The sequence below is a fragment of the Bacillus rossius genome, chromosome 11 (genome assembly GCF_032445375.1).
Source record: "Bacillus rossius redtenbacheri isolate Brsri chromosome 11, Brsri_v3, whole genome shotgun sequence".
NCBI classification, from domain to species: domain Eukaryota; kingdom Metazoa; phylum Arthropoda; class Insecta; order Phasmatodea; family Bacillidae; genus Bacillus; species Bacillus rossius.
Genome location: NC_086338.1, coordinates 10,408,761 through 10,428,888, shown reverse-complemented (window position 1 = coordinate 10,428,888; position 20,128 = coordinate 10,408,761). Strand labels below are relative to the sequence as shown.

At 58.7% G+C, this 20,128-nt stretch overlaps 1 protein-coding gene and 2 non-coding genes across 3 annotated transcripts; 1 reads left to right on the top strand and 2 right to left on the bottom strand.

Moving 5' to 3' along the window:
- Positions 1-1,827: 1,827 nt before the first annotated feature.
- LOC134537130 (U1 spliceosomal RNA) lies at positions 1,828-1,988 on the bottom strand. The gene has a single exon (XR_010075944.1). It is a non-coding gene; the product is annotated as a U1 spliceosomal RNA (small nuclear RNA).
- A 6,884-nt stretch (positions 1,989-8,872) lies between these two features.
- LOC134537137 (U5 spliceosomal RNA) lies at positions 8,873-8,992 on the top strand. Its single transcript, XR_010075949.1, has one exon. It is a non-coding gene; the product is annotated as a U5 spliceosomal RNA (small nuclear RNA).
- A 4,777-nt stretch (positions 8,993-13,769) lies between these two features.
- On the bottom strand, positions 13,770-19,993 carry LOC134536545 (uncharacterized). Its single transcript, XM_063376278.1, has 5 exons — positions 19,900-19,993; positions 18,240-18,353; positions 16,832-16,942; positions 14,342-14,542; positions 13,770-14,263 (listed from the first exon to the last, which is right to left on the bottom strand). Exons 1-5 carry the CDS (start codon positions 19,991-19,993, stop codon positions 13,770-13,772), a joined length of 1,014 nt encoding a protein of 337 aa, XP_063232348.1.
- Positions 19,994-20,128: the final 135 nt, after the last annotated feature.

Sequence of the window (20,128 nt, the reverse complement as noted above, 5' to 3'; positions counted from 1 at the left end):
AGCAAGGAAAGATTGTGGAACAACAAGTAGCATAAAAATAAACCAGAAAATAAGGGAAATGAAACAGATCTGAATCGGGCGTGAAATATGGGTCGGGCTCACATTATGCAGCAGACGATCGCCTGCGATGACGACACAGGGCGCGGGCAGCACGGAGTTCCGCAGGCCGCCACCAGGGGCAGCACCATCCAGGCGGCGCTCGGCGAAGTCCCGCGCAGGCCAGCAGCTTGTAGATCCCGCCACCAGGAGCAGCACCAGGCACCGCAACTCCAGCAGCTTCTGACTGCCGCCGCTAGGCGGCAGCACCGACGCACGCGCACACGACCAGGGATTTACACACTCGCGGGGTTACAGCAAAACCGATGGACCCGGGGGTGAAGCGGGGAGGGGGGGAAAACCGAAATTCAGCGAAAAGAGCACAACTACGCGCGTAAGCACACTCAAAACGACCCGCACACAGGGTAGCCCCTACGCCAGGTAAGTATGCTGCGCAGTGTTTCGCTTTTCTATTTCACTTGGAGCTCGGACCACCTCATCAACGTGTTTTGAGGTTATGTACTTCTACCTCCGAAACAGCTCTTTCCCCAGACATAACACTCCCGTGCCAGTTCATCACACTACATGACAGTACACACCAACAATGCAAATACAATTTCTTCCTACAACTGCCCGTTTATACTCGCACCTCGTTTCCTTTGTTTCTGTACCCACGGCGACGGTCGACCGCCGCGTGCATTTGGTTACCCCGTTTGCCGCGTGGCGGCACTTGGTTACACCGTTTGCCGCGTGGCGGCACTCGGGTCGTCGCGTCCGCCTCGGCAAAAAGGCGGGCACCACGGCACAGTCGAGAGGGGAACTTTTTTCCATTAGCAACATACCTAGGGTTTCACGAAATATCGAGTGCCGTGTCCCACGAGGCGATTTTCGGACGATTCGCGGCTTCAGGCTGCACGACCGTACGCTATTTTCACCATTAGTGGTGGTCCGCACATTTTTCCTATATAGTCCGGATTTTCAAAGTTTCAACCGTGCTCTGGTTTCCCTTCAAACGCATAAATCTTATGACGACGTAGACCTCCACGTCCACCGGTAGCCTCCGCGGACCCGCCACCATAGTTCACCGTCTACATCGCCACTCCGTCTTCTTCCCATCGTCATCAGCATCGCCGTTTTCTCCGCGCGGCCTCCATCAGCTGCGCGGCTCCTGGATCAGCATCTCTTCACCCCCAGCAGTCCCTCACCCCCCCTCCACCCAACAAGTAGCCGGGACCTTCAAGAACCTCCGTGTTGGCGGGGTCCAGCATCGTCATGTTCTTCATCTTTGTGTTTATGTTCTGTACAGTGTTCTTGTCAACTGCCTTGTATGTATCTTTATGTATTAAATGATGTTTTTGTGTGTGGGCCCCTAGGGGCCCCACTTGTTAAAAAAAAAAAAAAAAAAAAAAAAAACTAAAGATTTCCGTGGAGGGGAACATTTGATGAGTCTTTAAACAATTTTTTGTTGTGCCCAGTGTTTACACACTGGGCCGGTTACCGTTAAACCACTGGGCCCGGGGGTGAGGCGGGGAGGGGGAAATCTGAAAAATCGAATTGGACAAGTATCGTTCATGGGAATTTTTTTTTCTTTTTTCAACTATTACCATGCACAATTACGTACCTTCCTTCCGCACTTTCAAGACGGTGGGGTTGTTCGCCAAGGCACCGTAAACTTGAGACCTACGAATGCATTACATACCATACACAGATGAAAAAAAAAAAAAAAAAATTACACTTCACTGTACATAATTCTTAACACTACTTCACAACTACTAAGTTGAAATTTTTTCACCGGGACAGCGCGAACGCAGTCCCGACTACCAAAAATTACGCGCCCGAGTTACCCACATTTGGGGTAATCGCAGAGGTCAGCTCAACCGAAGTGCAAGGGAAGAGCCTCACCCTGGGGGATTTTTTTTTTTTTTGGTGTTTTGTGTTGTGCATGTTAGTGAGGACTGTATTACAAGAAGGTATGGGAAGAGCTATGCCCGCGTGAAGCGCTACTAGCTCGGATGTCTCGATTATTTATTTGCTAGGATTTCCTAATTATGTCGGGAGACTCTTAGTCCCGACTTATAACTTACCAGCTAAGTTTCGGAGACCCTTTTGTTTGCCAAATAGGGTTTGCTCCGGGGGTTCATTAGTAGTTAGGGGGGGGGGGGGCGCAAGTGGGAAACGGGAGAACCCCGTGAAAAACCCACAATTTATAGGGGAAAAAGTGACCAATTGGGGGAAAGCATTTGGCCTAGTGCCATTTATTGGGTTGCATTGAGGATGCAGGATGGAATGGTCGGCCTCATTTTGGCGCTTTCCAATTGCTGGTGTACCTCATTATGGTATCATTTCCATTATTTATACTCCCGGGTTAGGAGTGGCGCTTGCTGTGTGCGCGGTCATCTCGTGGTGACGACACTGCCATGTGCTCCGCGCGCCAGTCGGTGGCGCTGCGGTCTCGCTGGTGGCGGGCGCTGGAAGCTCTCCAGTCGCCGCTCGTACAGGAGGAGGGGTGGGCCGTGGCGCGAGGCCTTGCTGGGCCCCGCGTCACGATGTTCGCCAGGGGGGTGGGGGAGGGTTGGCGGGCCGCGTCACAGAGCCTGGTTGGCTCCGCTCGCGTTGCTCGCCTGGGGGGGGGGAGAAACTGGTTCTCCGCCATGTTTTTCGCTGGAATGCCGGGGGGCGGGGGGGTAGGCGGGCCACGATTACAGCACCCCGGCGGGGCCGTTTCGTGTCACCGCTGCCATCTGTACAGCGAAGGGGGAGGCGAGAGTGCTGTACAGATGGAGAGATCGCTGAGGGGAAGGGGGGGGTTGGCGGGCCACGACACAGCCGCACAGAGCCGTCTCGTGTTCCGCCTGTGGCCTTCTGGTTGGTGAGGGGGGGTGGCGGGGGGTGATTCCCGCTGCGCAGGCCGCTGGCGACGTGGGCCCGGAGTTTTACACACCGGGCCGGTTACCATTAAACCTCTGGGCGCGGGGGTGTGGCGGGGAGGGGGTACAAAAATTCGCGCACACGATTATTCGTAAATTCTTGCGCACTTGAGTGAATTTACTTATTGCGGGTGGTTATGGGGCGTGATTCGGGGGGGGGGGGATATCACACGCACACATAACTGTCGAACTATTGCACTGAGCACTTTCACCAGAACCCTCCTTTTACACACCCGGCCAGTTACCATTAAATCACTGGGCGCGGGGGTGAGGCGGAGGGGGGGTGGTCGCTGGTTTCTGTGCTCGGAGTGTGTTTACACGGCGTCGCTTGGTTTATGGCGACTCGTTTGCGTTCCTGTGGTTTCGGGCCTATCACCTGGGCCGGCGAGGGCGGTCCTGCAAGTGATAAGTCGTGAATGGGGGTACCCGACAGTTCAATATGGGCTCACCCAGGGCGCGCACGAGTGGGTTGCGGTGTCCGGGGAGAGTGCGAGTGAAGGCATGTACATTATTCATTATGATGTCGGTTAATGGAGAGGTCCCTGCGTCACGAGCTAGGACAAGTCGGGGGGTGTTTCGGGCCCGGCCAAGCACGAGTCGTAGGGCTCTGTGGTACAGGGAAAACACAGGTCTGTGGCTGGTCGTCTTCGCATGGCACCAAATCGGGGCCGCATACGTCATGACGGAAAAAACGTATGCTCGCAACAGTAGCATCCTCGTGGCTTGGTCGAGGGGCGATGTAGGTCGAAGCACTTTAGCTAGGGCGAAAAGTACAGCCCTAGCCCTCCCGCACACTGATTCTAGGTGGGTAGAGTATGACAGTTTCGTGTCTAGCGTGACTCCGAGGTACTTGACCTCTGTCAGCCACGGGATGACACTGTTGTCGAGGCGCAGATTGGCGGGATAGATTTCTCGTTTTCTGCTGCAGAGAAGAGCCTGTGTTTTCCCTGTGTTGATTGAGATGCCCTTTGATAAGAAATACCGCTTCAACTGGCCGAAGGCGACACTCAGTTTGTGGCACAGCTCCGGCTCAGTTTTTGCGGTGCAGATGATTGCAGTGTCGTCTGCGTATAGCGATAGTTTGGCTCCGGAGGGCGACGGAATGTTCCGGAGAAACAGGGTGAAGAGTAGGGGGCTGAGAATCGAGCCCTGGGGGACCCCCGCCTGAATCTCCCTGGGGGCTGACAACGAGTCCTCCACTTGCAGGCGAAAGGTCCGGCCTACAAGGAAGGACCGGAGCACTCGCAACAGGGAGGTGGGGACTTCCATGGCCAGTAGTTCTGTCACCAGGAAGTCGTGCCGCACAGAGTCGAAGGCCCGCGCCAGGTCGATGAGTACCAGCCCTCCTATTTTCTTCTTTGCGAATCCCTGTTCCAGTATTCGCGTCGCCCTGGCTATCGCGTGGGTCGTCGAGTGCTTTGGCCGGAACCCGAATTGATGGTGTGGCAGTAGTTTCCTACTGTCAGCATGTCGGCTGAGGCGGTAGAAAATTAGCCTCTCGCACACTTTTGATATGCAGCTCAGTAGCGTGATCGGCCTGTATGAGCTGGGGAGGTCGGGGGGTTTCCCTGGCTTTGGCACCGGGATGATTGTGGCTTCCTTCCAGCTGGTCGGGAAGTGGCCAAGCAGGAATATTGCGTTCATCACCCTGGCTAGGAGAATAGTAGCTTTGAATGGGAGGTTGCTTAGTACGATGTTGGGGATTTTGTCGGGGCCTGCGGCAGTTTTCTTTTTCAGGCGAGACAGAATCTTGCCTAGTTCCCTGGGTGATGTGAGTGGGGTGTCGGGCCGCACAGGCAGCGGCGGGAGTGCCACCTTGCCCGCCGAAAACCTATTTTCCGCGTCACTGTCGCTCGAGTCCGATAGTTCTGCGCATCCTCTTCCCGGGGTGAACGTCGCGGCTAGGCATCTGGCTATCGCCTCTGCTCTCTCTTCGGCGGAGTGTTGGAGCACTCCGCCGGCCTGCAGGGGGGGTATGACTGTGCGCTTATCGCGCAGGCGGCGCACACAGGACCAAACGCGGTCCTGGTTGTGCGTAATCGCGCGCAACTTGGCGACCTCGACACTGGTCTGCCACTCCCTGTATTTTTGCCTGCAGACACGGCGGAGTACCCTGAAGAGGGCGTCGTAAATGGGGCGGCGAGTGGTCTGCCATTGTCGCCTAGCCCGGTTCCTGATGCAGAACAGGGCGGCCAACTGCGGCGGCAGTCGGGCCTGTTCTGTTCGTGGGCGCTTGGTGGGTATGGCGGCCTCACTGGCGGACCTAATAAGTTCTGTTAGGGCGGTAACTGCTCTGTCCACATCGGCAGGTGTGGGGAACCGGGCTGATAGGTCAATGCCCTCATTTACGATGGTCTTAAAGAGGCGCCAGTCTGCTCTTGCGAAGTCAGGCCGCGGCCTCACTTCCTGGTGGATGGGGTGGCACTCGAACTCGCCAGTGACGGGAAAATGGTCAGATGTGCCCATGTGGTGTACGCGAACGTTGCTGAGCGGAATGGTTTGGGGGCAGATGAAAAAATCCAGCACTTGGGGAAGTCTGTTTCGGGCGTCTGGGTGATATGTGGGGTGAGTGGGGTGGTGAATGGTGAGGTGGTTAGTGGTTATGTAACGGCGAAGTTGCGGGCCGCGCCTGTTTGCAGTGGGGCAGGCCCAGTGGGGGTGGGAGGCGTTGAAGTCGCCACCCAGGATGATATTATGGTCTATGGCGTTGAGTGCTTGTAAATCCTGTTGGGGGAGGCGGCGATCTGGTACAATGTACACGCAGACTATGGTGATGGGGTTTATTTCTCCTGCCAGGGTGATAGCTACCGCCTCTGTGTGGTCGAGGGGGGGGAGGGCGCAGCTCTGGTGGCGCAGGTGGTCGCGCACAGCAATGGCCACCCCGCCCCCAACTCTGTTTGGCCGATCACGACGGTAAATTTTGTAGCCTGGAATCGTGAAGGGAATTGATGGGTCTAGCCAGGTTTCCGTCACTAGTAAGATGTCAGTCTGTAGTGTGACGAGGAGGTGGAGGACTTCGTCTTCCTTATGACGCAGGGACCTGCAGTTCCATGTGGCCAGCCTAAGGCGCGCTGTCATTGAAGGCCACACAGACTGCCTCCAGGAGGATCTCCATCTTTTGCATCGGGTGTGTGGCCTGTCTGAGGCGCGCACAGGTGCTCTTAATCAAAGGCATAAAGTCTTTGAAAATACAAAAAAGTTCTCTCACCTTTGCCAGGAAGGACAGGGGAGACGAGTCACTCGGCCCGCCAGCCTGTCCTCCTGGGGGCTGGGGGGTGGGTGGGGCCGCAGGATGCAGGCGGCTCGCATAACTGTGAAGTAGCGGAGGGGGGGCGGCAGGGGCCGCGCTTTCCCTCGCGTCTCGGGTGGCTGTCTGCGCTGGCGCGGCGTTGCCAGCTTGCTGCGATGTTGACAGATTTCGCGCTGGGCGCCTCTGTGCGCTGGCTGCAGGGAAGTGCTCTGCGACTGGGGTGTAGCCTGTTGCAGGCGCGCGTTTCGGTGTATTACGCGCATGCTGCCATTGCTGGTAGGCAATACGCTTTGGGCACTGTTCGCTTCCGCCCAGGTGGGGGCCAGCACAGTTGGGGCAGGTGGGGGGCACAGACTTGTCTACCGGGCATTCATGCGACCAGTGCTGGCCCGCGCTCTTGAAGCATGCGGGTGTCCTATGGCAGTCCCCGGCATTATGATTGTATGCCTGGCATCTGCGGCATTGTTGGGGGCCTCTGGGCTTATGTTTGGCTGTGCTGACCGCGTACATGCCCAAGTAGCGGATCTTAAGTAGGTCGCCTGTTTGTGCTGTTCCTTCCAGGGTGACGTGGAAGTGCCTGTATTTACGGGGCTCATTCCCCCTACGCTCGATTTGGCGCACACGACGGACAGTAAAGCCGAGCAGCTGTAGCTCGGCCTTTACTTCCTCGGTGGGCATGTCGGAGGGCAGGTTTGAAATGACCACATTGCCGTTTCGTTCCCCCGGGAAGGGGCGGGTGAAAGGCTGGGCATTGCTGGCGATCAGGTGTTCCAATAGTGCTGCATGTTGGGTGCGAGATGCCGGGAAAAAAGTAGTCTGGCGACCGGCCAACTTTACCCGGAAATCGCCGAAGTGCGTTTTCATCTCGCGCAGCTTCCCTGCGGAGATTTCCACGTCACAGTATATGCCCGGAGTCCGTGGCGTGCGTGCTGCTGGGGCGGCGCTCTGTGTCTGTGACGGGGCGGCGTTTGGCTGCGCGGAGCTTTGACTCGGGGCGGCAGGGGACCCACTCCCGGGTCGTGAGTGGCGGGCTCGTTTCCGGCCAGTTTTGACAGGCTGGAAATCGTCTGTGTCCATCCCTGTGTCAGTGTCCTGATCTCCCAGGTTCGACAGAGAGTCGAACCTGTTTGTCAGGGGAATTGATGGCGCGATCGAGCTGCGGGCGTCGTCTGACATGTCCAGGTCGTGCGAGGTGGACGGGAGCTGTGGGGCCGCATAAAAAGTCATTTGGCCTATTTGTTTGGACGGTGTACTACCGGAGGCCTGGTTTGTCGAGGATCGGGTTTGTGGCTCGCTTGATGTTTGTGGGGCTAAGCCTAAGGCCCGCATTTGTTGTTCAGGGGTCAGCGCCTTGAAACTATCAAGGCGTTGGGACGCAATGAGCGCGTGCTGTGCTGCATATGTCTTTAAACTAATTTTTGCCGGGGCTTTCTTTGTTCCCGGCGGAGTCATTGGCAGTGGGAGCTTGCTGGCCTTAGTGGGCGTTTTCACCTGAGTCGGGGCGGGGGTCTTACCCTGCGGCATGGTTACTAAGTCAGAAATGTTTCCCTCACTGGTCCTAGTAACATAGTCTATCGCTGGTCGTCGCGAATTGCCTCGCCTGGCCACACTGCGTGCCCTATTCAGTCTGCGCGGTAAGGGTTCAATTTCTGAGTCTGAAAGTGCGCGCGCGAATTTACACACTCCAGTGGTTACCGTTAAACCACTGGGCGCGGGGGTGAGGCGGGGCGGGGGAGAGTCGCCGCGCGGAGTTTTACACACTCCGGCGGTTACCGATAAACCGATGGGCCCGGGGGTGAAGCGGAGGGGGGGAGCGTCATCGCCCGATCCTAGCGCGGACCTGGCGGCCAGTTCCGGAACTCGGTGCTCTGCGCGCGCGGTACTGTTCACGAGTCCTGGGGTCACTGTAGAGAGGGACGAAGTAGTTCCGTCTCCCAGCACCAGGTGCTGGGGAGGATCAATACTCACGCCTTGCAGTCTAGTGGTCTTGATGTGCAGCTAAGTTCATAAGAGAAAAAATAAAAATTCACTAAAATGAAGCTAAAAAAAAAAACGCAAAGTACCTGGTTTCGAGACCCCCTGCTTGATCAGGGTAGCCCCTACGCCAGGTAAGTATGCTGCGCAGTGTTTCGCTTTTCTATTTCACTTGGAGCTCGGACCACCTCATCAACGTGTTTTGAGGTTATGTACTTCTACCTCCGAAACAGCTCTTTCCCCAGACATAACACTCCCGTGCCAGTTCATCACACTACATGACAGTACACACCAACAATGCAAATACAATTTCTTCCTACAACTGCCCGTTTATACTCGCACCTCGTTTCCTTTGTTTCTGTACCCACGGCGACGGTCGACCGCCGCGTGCATTTGGTTACCCCGTTTGCCGCGTGGCGGCACTTGGTTACACCGTTTGCCGCGTGGCGGCACTCGGGTCGTCGCGTCCGCCTCGGCAAAAAGGCGGGCACCACGGCACAGTCGAGAGGGGAACTTTTTTCCATTAGCAACATACCTAGGGTTTCACGAAATATCGAGTGCCGTGTCCCACGAGGCGATTTTCGGACGATTCGCGGCTTCAGGCTGCACGACCGTACGCTATTTTCACCATTAGTGGTGGTCCGCACATTTTTCCTATATAGTCCGGATTTTCAAAGTTTCAACCGTGCTCTGGTTTCCCTTCAAACGCATAAATCTTTCGCCTTTTACTAAAGATTTCCGTGGAGGGGAACATTTGATGAGTCTTTAAACAATTTTTTGTTGTGCCCAGTGTTTACACACTGGGCCGGTTACCGTTAAACCACTGGGCCCGGGGGTGAGGCGGGGAGGGGGAAATCTGAAAAATCGAATTGGACAAGTATCGTTCATGGGAATTTTTTTTTTCTTTTTTCAACTATTACCATGCACAATTACGTACCTTCCTTCCGCACTTTCAAGACGGTGGGGTTGTTCGCCAAGGCACCGTAAACTTGAGACCTACGAATGCATTACATACCATACACAGATGAAAAAAAAAAAAAATTACACTTCACTGTACATAATTCTTAACACTACTTCACAACTACTAAGTTGAAATTTTTTCACCGGGACAGCGCGAACGCAGTCCCGACTACCAAAAATTACGCGCCCGAGTTACCCACATTTGGGGTAATCGCAGAGGTCAGCTCAACCGAAGTGCAAGTTTTTTTTTTTTTTTTTTTTTTTTTTTTACATTCAAGACAATGACACAAACACAGTACACATTTATGCCCGACGTCGAATGGGTCCGCGCGCCCCAGCGACCCTGCGCTTTTGCGCGCTTACATCAATCTAAACACAAACTTAACAACTAATTAAACATACATAGCAGCAAGTACAACTTATAACTAGGAAAAATACACAAGTATGAAAAAACCTAGCGCACATAAAATACAAGTTCAGAACAGGAGTTAAATAACAAACAAAGTAGCAAACAGCAAATAGAAAATGATACAAAAGCAAACAATTTAAGTACAAGCATGACAATAGATTACACTGGTTGACACAGAGAGATACACACAAGTACAAGGTACACTACTATCAGGCCAACAGCAGGCAAGTCTTTAAAATTAGGGCGGCTCGAACAACTCGTAGTCCCGGAGCCGGCGATGAGGGTGAGGCTCTGCCGGGTCATAGTCAGCCAGAGAGCGGATGACCGGGTTTATGTGGCGGGCGGCACGGCGGAAGAAGGCCACCGCCAGAGAGCGGATGACGACGGCAGGCGGATCGACCCCTGCTAGGTCGTAGATGGTGTCGACCGCGGTCCGATGGGGCGAGCCGGTCAGGTACCGCAAGCACCAGGTGTAGGTGGTGCGGACTGGGCGAGACGTGAAAGCAGGAACAGAGGCCCAGACCACCGCGCCGTAGAGGAGAATCGGCAGGACCAGCGACTGCCAGAGACGCAGACGCATCTCCAGCGGGAGCGTGCTGCGAGGTGAGAGCACGGGGCGAACGGCCTGCATGGCGGTACGAGCGCGGCCAGACATCCGGGAGATGTGCTCGTGCCAGGTAAGCGTAGAGTCCAGTTGGACGCCAAGGTACCGCACGGAGCTGGACCACGGAAGGACCGTGCCCATCAGAGACAGAGGCGCAGGCGGACGGTGGCGGCGCTTGGTGAAGAAGACCGCCATCGTCTTCTGAGGGTTCGGAAGAAGGCCCCAGGACTGCAGGTAAGCCGCAACGGAGCGGAGGCTGCTCTGCGCACGAGCACCCAGCAGGGAAGCAGTGGGGCCGGTCAGCATGAGAGCGGTGTCGTCCGCGTACTGCAGCGTTCGAGTGGCGGGCAAGGCAGGCAGATCAGCCACAAAGAGGGCAAACAACAGCGGGCTGAGGAGAGCCCCCTGAGGGGTACCAGCATCGGCAGTAGAAGGAGCCGAGAGAGCAGAATCCACACGAACACGGAATGTGCGGCCAGAAAGAAAGCTGGACAGAACGGCAAGAATAGTCTCCGGGAAGCCAAAGGTGCGGAGTTTGGCGATGAGAAGGGGATGACTGATGCTATCAAAGGCCCGAGAAAGATCCAGTAGGACCAAGATGGCGTGCTCCTGTGCGTTGAAGGCCGTCTGGATGTCATCAACGGCCACGGCGACGGTGTGGAGCGCCGAGTGGCGCCTCCGAAACCCAAATTGTGTGGGAGGAAGCAAGGCCAGGCGATCGGCAATGAGACGCACACGGGACAGCAGGACCTTCTCGGCGACCTTTGACAAGGCTGGCAGCAGCGAGATGGGACGGTAGCCGGCGACCGACTGCGCGGACTGGCCCCTCCGCGGAAAGGGCACCACCACCGCAGTCTTCCAAGGCGTGGGGAAATGCCCGAGCAGCAGCATGGCATTCACCAGGTAGGTGACGTAAACAACGCCCTTGCGCGACAGGGCACGGAGAAGCGGGGTCTGGATGCCATCGAAGCCAGGCGCAATACTGCAGCGGAGGCCGGCGAGAGCACGGCGTATCTCCCTGGGCGTCGCAAGAGAAACACCACGGAGCAGGTCCTCCGCCCCCAGGTCGGGGTCAGTAGGCGGGCACGGCGGAGGTGCGCGAGCAGCAGCGTGGGGCTGGAAGGCCTGATGAAACGCCTGGGCGAGAGCCTCCGCCTTGGCGACCGGGTCCTCCAAAGTTGCGCCGTCCACCAGCAGCGGGGGAACGGTGGTCCGAGATGCACGCAGTTTGCGGAGGAAGGTCCAGACAGTGCCCCGAGAGAAGGAAAGAGCCTGGATGCGCGCCAACTGGGTCTGAGCGTGCCAATCGGCCACAGCACGGCGAGCCTCAGACTTGAGGGCGCGGAACTCGCAGAGCAGGGGTTCGGTGCGGTGGCGCTGCCAACGACCGCGTGCCCGATTCCGCAACTTGATGAGACGGCGGATGGCTGAGGGCAGCGGAGGGCCGGCCCGAGACACACGGCAGGTCGGAATGTGGGCGGCGGCAGACATGGTCAGGAGGGCAGCAAAGTCCGAAACGGCCGCATCCAGAGCCTCAGGCGAACGAGGGACTGCGGTCAGGTCGAGGCGAGCATCCAGGAACCGGCGAAACGCCGGCCAGTCGGCACGGCGAAAATCCAGGCGCTCCTGAGGACCCCCGAAGTCGGGCTGAAGCTGGAGCACGCCAAACACCGGCAGGTGGTCCGAGTCCAGGATGGTGCGAGCCTCAACAAACGACAGCTGCGGACCAGAGGACAAAAACAAGTCCAGCACGGATGGATGCTGAGTCGCCCGAGCAGGATAGTAGGTGGGCGAAGGCGGAGCAAACAGAGAAAGGCCCGCTTCACAGACGAGCCGGTAAAGGCCACGGCCGCGATAGTCGGTGGTAGCGCAGCCCCAGTGGACGTGGCGGCAGTTAAAATCACCAGCGACGACGCAGTGCCGGTCAAGACGGAGCAAAGCAGCAAAGGCAAGAACCGGAAACGCCGTGTGCGGAGGTGAGTAGGCAGAGCAGAAAGTGAAGGGCTGCACAATGCCGGTGATCTTGACGGCCACGGCCTCCATGTTCGCCAACTGGGGAAGCGCGCGGCGGTGATGGCGCAGGTCGGAGCGAACGAAGACAGCTACACCACCTCGGGGCCGGTCCGCACGGTCGGCACGATGGGCAACATAACCCGGGACCTGGAAACGAGCGTCTGCAGTAAGCCAGGTCTCCGTCACACCGACAATGGCAGGGCGGTGAGAGCGGAGCAGGGCAGCAAAATCGACGGCACGTAAGCTCAAGGACCGTGCGTTCCAGGTGACGACCGTGTCTGTCATGGGCGAGTGGCGTCGGTAGAACGAGCAGCAGCATCGAGAGAACCAGAGAGCAGGTCAGCAGAAGCAAGCAGCAGGACCTCGAACTTGGCCGACAAGGAAGGCGCACGGAGAAACTGGCGCACATGACCGACAAGGCGCCGCAGCCACGAGCAGACGTCGAGGTGGCGCACCATGTCCAGCAACTCCCGGAAAATGTCAGTGACCGGAGGTTCAGAAGCCGCTGGAGTAGGCCGAGCAGAAGTGGCGGAAGACTGACCGGCCAAGACGTCTGCAAAAGAGGCACCAGCAACGCGGCGACTGCCGTCAAAGGAACGCGCAGGCGGCTGTTGAGCGGGATGACGAGCACGGTGCTCCTTCTGCTTGTCCAGGGCCGCCATCTTGCGAAGCCGAGCGGGACACTTGGAGTAGTTCGCCGGATGAGCCTCGTCGCAGTTGCAGCAGGTAGCCGGCTCAGACATCGGACGCCCGCAGTGCCGGGATTCATGAGCCCCACCACAACGCACACAGCGCGGGGCCTCATCACAGTTGTGAGTAGTGTGGCCAAACCGCTGACAGCGAAAGCATTGTACCAAACGACCGCCCCCACGAAAAGGCTCAACAGAGACGCCGACACCGCACAGATTGGTGATTTGCAGGGCCTGATGTAGTTGGCCCATGCCCTGGAGCACAACAAGGAACAGCGGCAGCGGCTCAGGAAATTCTTGCCGCGACTGGAGACGAACAACAGAACTGTGAGCGATGCCGCGCTCATTCAGAGCCTCGGAAATATCCTCAACAGGTGTATCAATGTGGAGGCGGCGGAGGATCACCCGAGCATTCCGGTCTTCGGCACAGGACCAAGTGTGGAATTGCCGGCCAGCAGAGCGCAGATGTTGGCACATCCGAAAATGATCCTCACGGTTGGCCATCTGGAACGTTGAAGAGTTCTGGTAATGAGTGGCTTTGAAATCCGCCGTAAACATGGGGCGCAGCGCCGCCATCTCCTTGAGGGCAGTCGGGGGCAAGCCACCACGACAAACAATCAGAGGGGGCCGCTTGGGCCGCGCAGAAGCAGAGGCGGCGCGCGGGTCAGCCGCCGAAGCCGAAGGAGCAGGAGGGGCCGCGGGGCGAGACGACGGGCCAGCTTCCTGCGACGAGTGCGGAGAAGTCCCATGACGAGGCGTCCGAGGGTGGCGCACGTGCGAGCGGGAACCACGCGAGGAGGAACGGCTGGAACCGCGGCCGGCACCAGCGGACGAGGTGGCGGGACCGGCGGATGAAGGCGCGGGCGCAGAGACAGGTGGTGCAGGCGAGGCGCGGCGAAGAGTGGACTTAGGCTGGTGACGAGGGCCAACCTTCCCCCGCTGTATCTTGGGGGGGGGGAAGACTCGGCGGGCTGGAAGGCGGGGCCCCATCAGGAGCAGGAGCATCCGACGGGTCCAACGGGTCATCAGCCCAGAGAAAAGGCGGCGGGTCGGTACCAGGACGGCGCTTCCCCAAACGCACGCGGTCAGTCTCCATGTCGGCCGCGGCACTCACCACAGGAGCCTGCCGGTCCTCAGGTGATACATCCACCAGCAAGGGGGCAGGCGGAGGCACGGCGTCAGAAGGCACAGGCAGCGGCGCCGCCGGAGCGGCATCCACCACCAGAGAAGGCCCCGAAGTAGGCGGCAAGACAGGAGCAGGTACGCCGAGCAGGTCCAGCACCTCCTGGGACAACGCCTCCGAAGGGCCGAGCACCAACCCAGGACCCGGAGAGTAGCTGGGCGCGAGAGGGGCGGCCGCCGAGGAGACAAGGGCAGCGTCGGAGTCAGGTGTAGTAGCGCCTGGACGGAAACGGGGGCCCATAGTCTGCGAAACAGCCAGATCAGACCAGACAAGGGAACCGTCGACAGGAGAGGCACGGCCAGATGAAGTAGGAGTGGCCTGGCCCAACTGCACGGAGGAGTCCGAGTCAGAAAGACCGCGAGGAGACAAGGTCCATAAGTCCTCGGACATAGGCAAATAGGCCCCAGACAGGCGCGACGCAGACAGCGGCGCCGAACAGGTAGTGGTGGTCGTGGTGGTAGTGGTCAGCGAAGCCAATACGGTCAGCGCGGTCGAAGCTGCGGGACCAGCATATCCCGAAGCAGCAACAGAGAGGCCGACAGAAGTGACAGCAGAGGGAACGACACAAACAGCAGAGACGGGACAAGATACAGAAGAGCGCCGCGGAGGGGCGGTACTGCGGGGCCGCGTCGGCGTGCGCCGCTGGCCAGCGGCATCCTGGGAGCACTTCAGGTAAGTCTTGCGAACTCTGGGGTCAACAGACCGACCAACAGATGTGCGAGAGCCGGAAAAGCGATCAGCCATAATGGTGCAGACAAAAACTCAAGAGCAGCAAAAGCACACAAAAAAGCACAGCGAAGCAGCAAACAGCAAAACTACAAGAAAAATGCAAGAGTGAAAAGCAGCAAAATACAAGAACAATTCCACCAAAAAGACGGACAACAGCAAGAACGGCACGAGTAAACGCAGAGGCACAGACAAAACGGACAATAATATATGCAGGAACAGCACACAAAAGCACTACAAGGCAAGAAACAGCAAAAAAGAAAAATCGAAAAAAGCCAACTTTACGCACTGGGATGGTTACCATTAAACCTCGCGCAGTTGCAAAAACCGCCACCAGGTGGCAGAGAACATCAAAGGTGGCGCGCGCGCAGGCAGGCAGCGCGACCAAACACAGGGAACAGCGGTTGAGCACGAAAAGAGTAGTTAGACAGCAGGTGGAAGAAAAAACTGGCCGCGCGCAGACATGCAGCACGACCAGGATGGTAAAACAGCAAAAGGAAATAAACGAAGCAATCAACGAGCAGGCAGGAAATCCAGGAAGCGCCGACATCGGTGCATGACGAACAGCAGGTGGTGAGCAAGAAGTTCTGCGCAGCGCCGACAGGCGGCAGCACAGTACGAAGACGGTGCTGCCGCGCGGTGGTGAGAAACGGAACTTAGTGAGAAATAATGGTAATCGGCAAAGTGTGGAAAATGAACTGAAAGAGGGAGGAAGTTTGGATCCTATGCGATCCCCTGGTATAATCTGTACTTACTGTTGTCCCTAACTAATCTCTTTGAATATCATGCTCAACCGCTTACTTCAGTCCCTTGAGCCGCGATGGGAGCCCCGAGCCAGGTAAGTATGCTGCGCAGTGTTTCGCTTTTCTATTTCACTTGGAGCTCGGACCACCTCATCAACGTGTTTTGAGGTTATGTACTTCTACCTCCGAAACAGCTCTTTCCCCAGACATAACACTCCCGTGCCAGTTCATCACACTACATGACAGTACACACCAACAATGCAAATACAATTTCTTCCTACAACTGCCCGTTTATACTCGCACCTCGTTTCCTTTGTTTCTGTACCCACGGCGACGGTCGACCGCCGCGTGCATTTGGTTACCCCGTTTGCCGCGTGGCGGCACTTGGTTACACCGTTTGCCGCGTGGCGGCACTCGGGTCGTCGCGTCCGCCTCGGCAAAAAGGCGGGCACCACGGCACAGTCGAGAGGGGAACTTTTTTCCATTAGCAACATACCTAGGGTTTCACGAAATATCGAGTGCCGTGTCCCACGAGGCGATTTTCGGACGATTCGCGGCTTCAGGCTGCACGACCGTACGCTATTTTCACCATTAGTGGTGGTCCGCACATTTTTCCTATATAGTCCGGATTTTCAAAGTTTCAACCGTGCTCTGGTTTCCCTTCAAACTGCTCTTAGGTGCTACTCTGAGTGGTTTGCAGGGATTTCCTTAGTTAATTCGAGTTTTCCTCGCGTGCTTTTATAATCCGACCAGTCGTTTCTGGTGCGAAGACTTGCTGCTGGGTGCATATCCGGATCTGGTAACTCTCAGCAGCAAGCAACAGGGTCCCCCCCTGGGCATTGCTGGGGGGACTCTGCAGAAATAAATTCAACCCTCGGGTTCCACTAATTATTATTTTATTTTGGATTTCAAGTTCTACTCAGCATCACTCCTATTATATTCACTCCATCTTCTTCCACCTTTAACTGACTGCTGACTGCTGCTGCTGCTTCCTGGGGCTGTCACCAGGTGGCCGAGAAGAGTAGTTCCTCCCGGGTGTGGCTCTTGGCCTGCCGACTTGATTGTTTCTCGTCGGCATGGCCGAGGGGGGGTCCGGGGAGGACCCGCCCCTGGGGGACTTCGACTTTGAGGGCCGACTCCAACCGCCGTTGAGGGACTACACCAGGCCTCCTGGTGGCCACCGAGACCGGACGGGTGCCTCGGGCGATGCTGGAGCAGAGGGATGCTCGCCGCCCCCCACCCCCACCCAGACCGGGATCCGCACCCAGGAGCGCTGCACGAAGGTGTCGGAGTCAAAGCATCACCAGATGGTGCCACCTGGCTTCTGCTCCGACACCCCCTTCACCCCGGACGTCACCCTGGCAGCGACCCTCACCACCACGACCACCACCATGACGACCACGACTGTCTGCACTTTCACCCCCTCTGCTTCTCACCCCATCTCCTCACCATTCTCAGCGCCTTCCCCCTCACTGCCACTCATCCCTGTCGAGCCTGCGGCCCCCCGGGACGTGCCAATGGACACCGGCTTCAGCCTCCCCCGCCGGACAGTGAAGCGGCCGAGGATGGGGCGCGCCGAGGACCGCACCTCCATCTCCAACCGGTTTGGCGCCCTCGAGCTCGACTCCGCCGGCGAGGAGGGGACCTCGTCCCGGGACTCGTCACCTGCACCGTCCACGTCATCCCGCATCTCACACCTCACCCGCCGCACCACCCCCCGACCGACTACGACCGCCGCGACTCAGCCATCGACCTCCGCTGCTCGTCAGCCGTCGCCTCGACCATCCACCTCCGCATCTGCACCTGGACCCCGCACCCGGCCTCCCACCCAACCTGCTGCCGCCCCCGCATCTGCCTCCGCCGCCGCCACCGCCAAGCCTACCCGCATGCCGCCCATCGGCTGCCGCCTCCCCATCACCACCAGCCCCTTCACCCTGGCTCAATCGTTTCAGTCGCTCCTTTCTGGCAAGCTATCCATCACCTCCGTCGACGGCCGCACCTCCTTTTATACCTCTAACGCCGCTGATCACGCCTTCCTCTACAACCACCTCACCCAGCTCGGCCATCAGCCTTTCACGCATTTGCGACAGGACGAGAAGGGGGACCGACTCGTCCTGAAGCGTCTCCCACTCACCACCACCCCCGAGGAGGTGCACGCCGCCCTCCTCGACCTGGACCTACCCGTTGCTTCCGTCACTCCGCTCCGCGTCACCGACACCGCCACGACCCGTCCGTTCCTGGTTAATACTCACCACCTGGGGGAGGCAGCTCCCTTCCTGGCTCTACGCTCCCTGGGCTGCTGGGTGGTCTCCGTCGAACGCTATCGTGGCAGCGGGCGGGTCCCGCAGTGTTACCGGTGCCAGCAGGCCGGCCACCCATCCACACGCTGCGAGAGGCCGGTGGCCTGTTTCAAGTGTGCCGGGCCCCACCGGTCCCGCGAGTGCACATCGACGACTCCGAAGTGCGTCAATTGCGGCGAGGCGCACTTCGCGACTTCCATGGACTGCCGGGTGAACCAGGCCTACCTCAGACGCCACCCCCCCCCGACAACAGCCTGAGGCCACCCCGGCACCGCGACCGCGACCGCCAAACTTGACCGACGCTCGTGCCTTTCCCGCCGTCACCTCCAACGCCTGGACTCGGCGCGGTTCCGCCGCCGCCACCCTGTTCCCCTCCCGCGACGGGCCATCTACATCTGCCCCTCAGGACCCCTCATCTCACCGACCGGACGCTGACGACGCTTCATTCACCACGATCATACGAGACCTCATCCAGCTGTTTCGGCAGTACTTTCCCTTCATTCGCCGCACCCTGACCGCCCTGTCCCATGCCAAGTCCCCTTCGGAGAGATTCGAGGTGCTCCTCCAAGCGCTTCTGGGTCTCTTCGATGGATCCCCCGCCGCCCCTTAAGCTCCTAGTCTGGAACGCCTTTTCTTTGCTCCCTAAGCTTCTCGACTTCCTTCACCTCGTCGACGAGCACTCACCCGATGTCGTGTTCCTATCAGAGACCTGGCTGACCCCCGCTGTACCCCTCCGCGTCCCGGGATACGCCGTCCACCGCTCCGACCGTGATGGTCGGGGGGGTGGGGTGGCGCTCCTGGTGCGCGACACCTTCACCCATCACCGCCGACTCATTCAACCTTCACCCGCGACTGAGGCTGTGGCCGTGCGCCTGTTCGGACAGCCCTACTCCCTGACTCTAGTCTCCGTGTATCTCCCACCCCAATTTGCCTTCCCCTCTGCCGCCGTTGTCGCCCTCGGTCGGCTCGATGCCCATGTCGTGCTGGCCGGGGACTTCAACGCCACCCATCCCTACTGGGGCTGCGTCGCGGCCAACCGCCGTGGCAGCTCCCTCCGTCAGCTCCTCCGGCGTACTAACCTCTCCATCTGCGCCCCCGCCACCCCCACATTCTTCCCCGCTCAGCACAACCGTCATCCCAGTATCATCGATCTCGCCCTCACCACACCGCTCCCCATCATCTCTGGTCTCACCACGCTCACCGCCGGGGCCTCGGATCACCTGCCCGTCCTCGGCTCCCTTCACTTCTACCCCCATTCCAACCCGCACCTTCCCCGCTTCGACTTCCGCAACGCCGACTGGAATGGGTTCCAGGCCACCCTCTCATCATCACTCGACCTCACCCTCCCCTTCGACACCCCCGACCGTCTCGACGCCAACGTCGTGTCATTCACCCGGGCCGTCTCTGCGGCCGCCTCCGCTCACATTCCGCTGGCCACTCCAAGTGCCCGCATCACCCCCTTCCCGCCTTACCTGCGTGACGCCGTGGTCCTGCGCGACCGCTTCCGCGGCCTGTGGCAGGCCAACCGGTCCCCGTTGACACGGATGGTGTTCCTCCTGCTGCGGGGCCGGTGCCGCCGGATGGTCGCGGCGTGGAAGGCGCATTTGGAGACCCGGCGTCTCGGCTCCCTCGCCTCTGCATCCGGCTCTCTGTGGACCTACGTCCGGCGCCTCCGATCGGTCCCCACCACTATTCCCCCACTCACCCACCCGGCCGGGGTGGCGGAGACTGCCCCTGAGCGATCGGAGGCGGTCGCTGCCTACCTCGCGACCACGTTTGCCTCCGCTGACCCCCCCTCCCTCTCCACCGAGTCTTCGGACGACGGGGACGCACCCCCCCCCCTCGCACATCACGTCACTCTGCCCGTTCTTCCGGACTCTCTGCCATTCCCTCTCGCCACGCCGTCGGAGGTGCGCTCCCTCCTCCTCCGTCTCAAGCCCCCTTCTGCCCCCGGTTCCGACTCTCTGCCTGCACCCGTCCTCCGTGCTCTTCCTCGGAAGGCGACGGTTTTCCTTACCCGCATCATCAACGCGATGTTCCTTCTCTGTCATTTCCCCACCCCTTGGAAAGTGGCCATTGTCTCACCCATACCCAAACCCGGGAAGCCCCCTTCCCTACCATCATCGTACCGCCCCATTTCTCTTCTACCCATCATCTCGAAGGTCGCAGAGCGGACCATTCTCACACGCCTTCTCCTTCACGTCAACCTCTTGCATCTTCTCCCCCATCACCAGTTCGGTTTCCGCAAACGTCACTCCACCTCCCACGCCATCGCCCGTGTGGAGGTGCTGGCTGTCCAAGGTTTCGCACGGCG

What these genes read in the sequence shown, in the direction of transcription:
- LOC134536545 (XM_063376278.1), bottom strand. Translation starts at nt 19,993, where the DNA reads ATGGTCCGCTCTGCGACCTTCGAGATGATGGGTAGAAGAGAAATGGGG. An exon ending in CTTCCCGGGTTTGGGTATGG is followed by an intron (nt 18,354 to 19,899) that starts GTGAGACAATGG and finishes ATCTCTCCGAAG; the next exon opens with GGGACTTGGCATGGGACAGG. An exon ending in GGTGTCGGAGCAGAAGCCAG is followed by an intron (nt 14,543 to 16,831) that starts GTGGCACCATCT and finishes CTGGTCCCGCAG; the next exon opens with CTTCGACCGCGCTGACCGTA.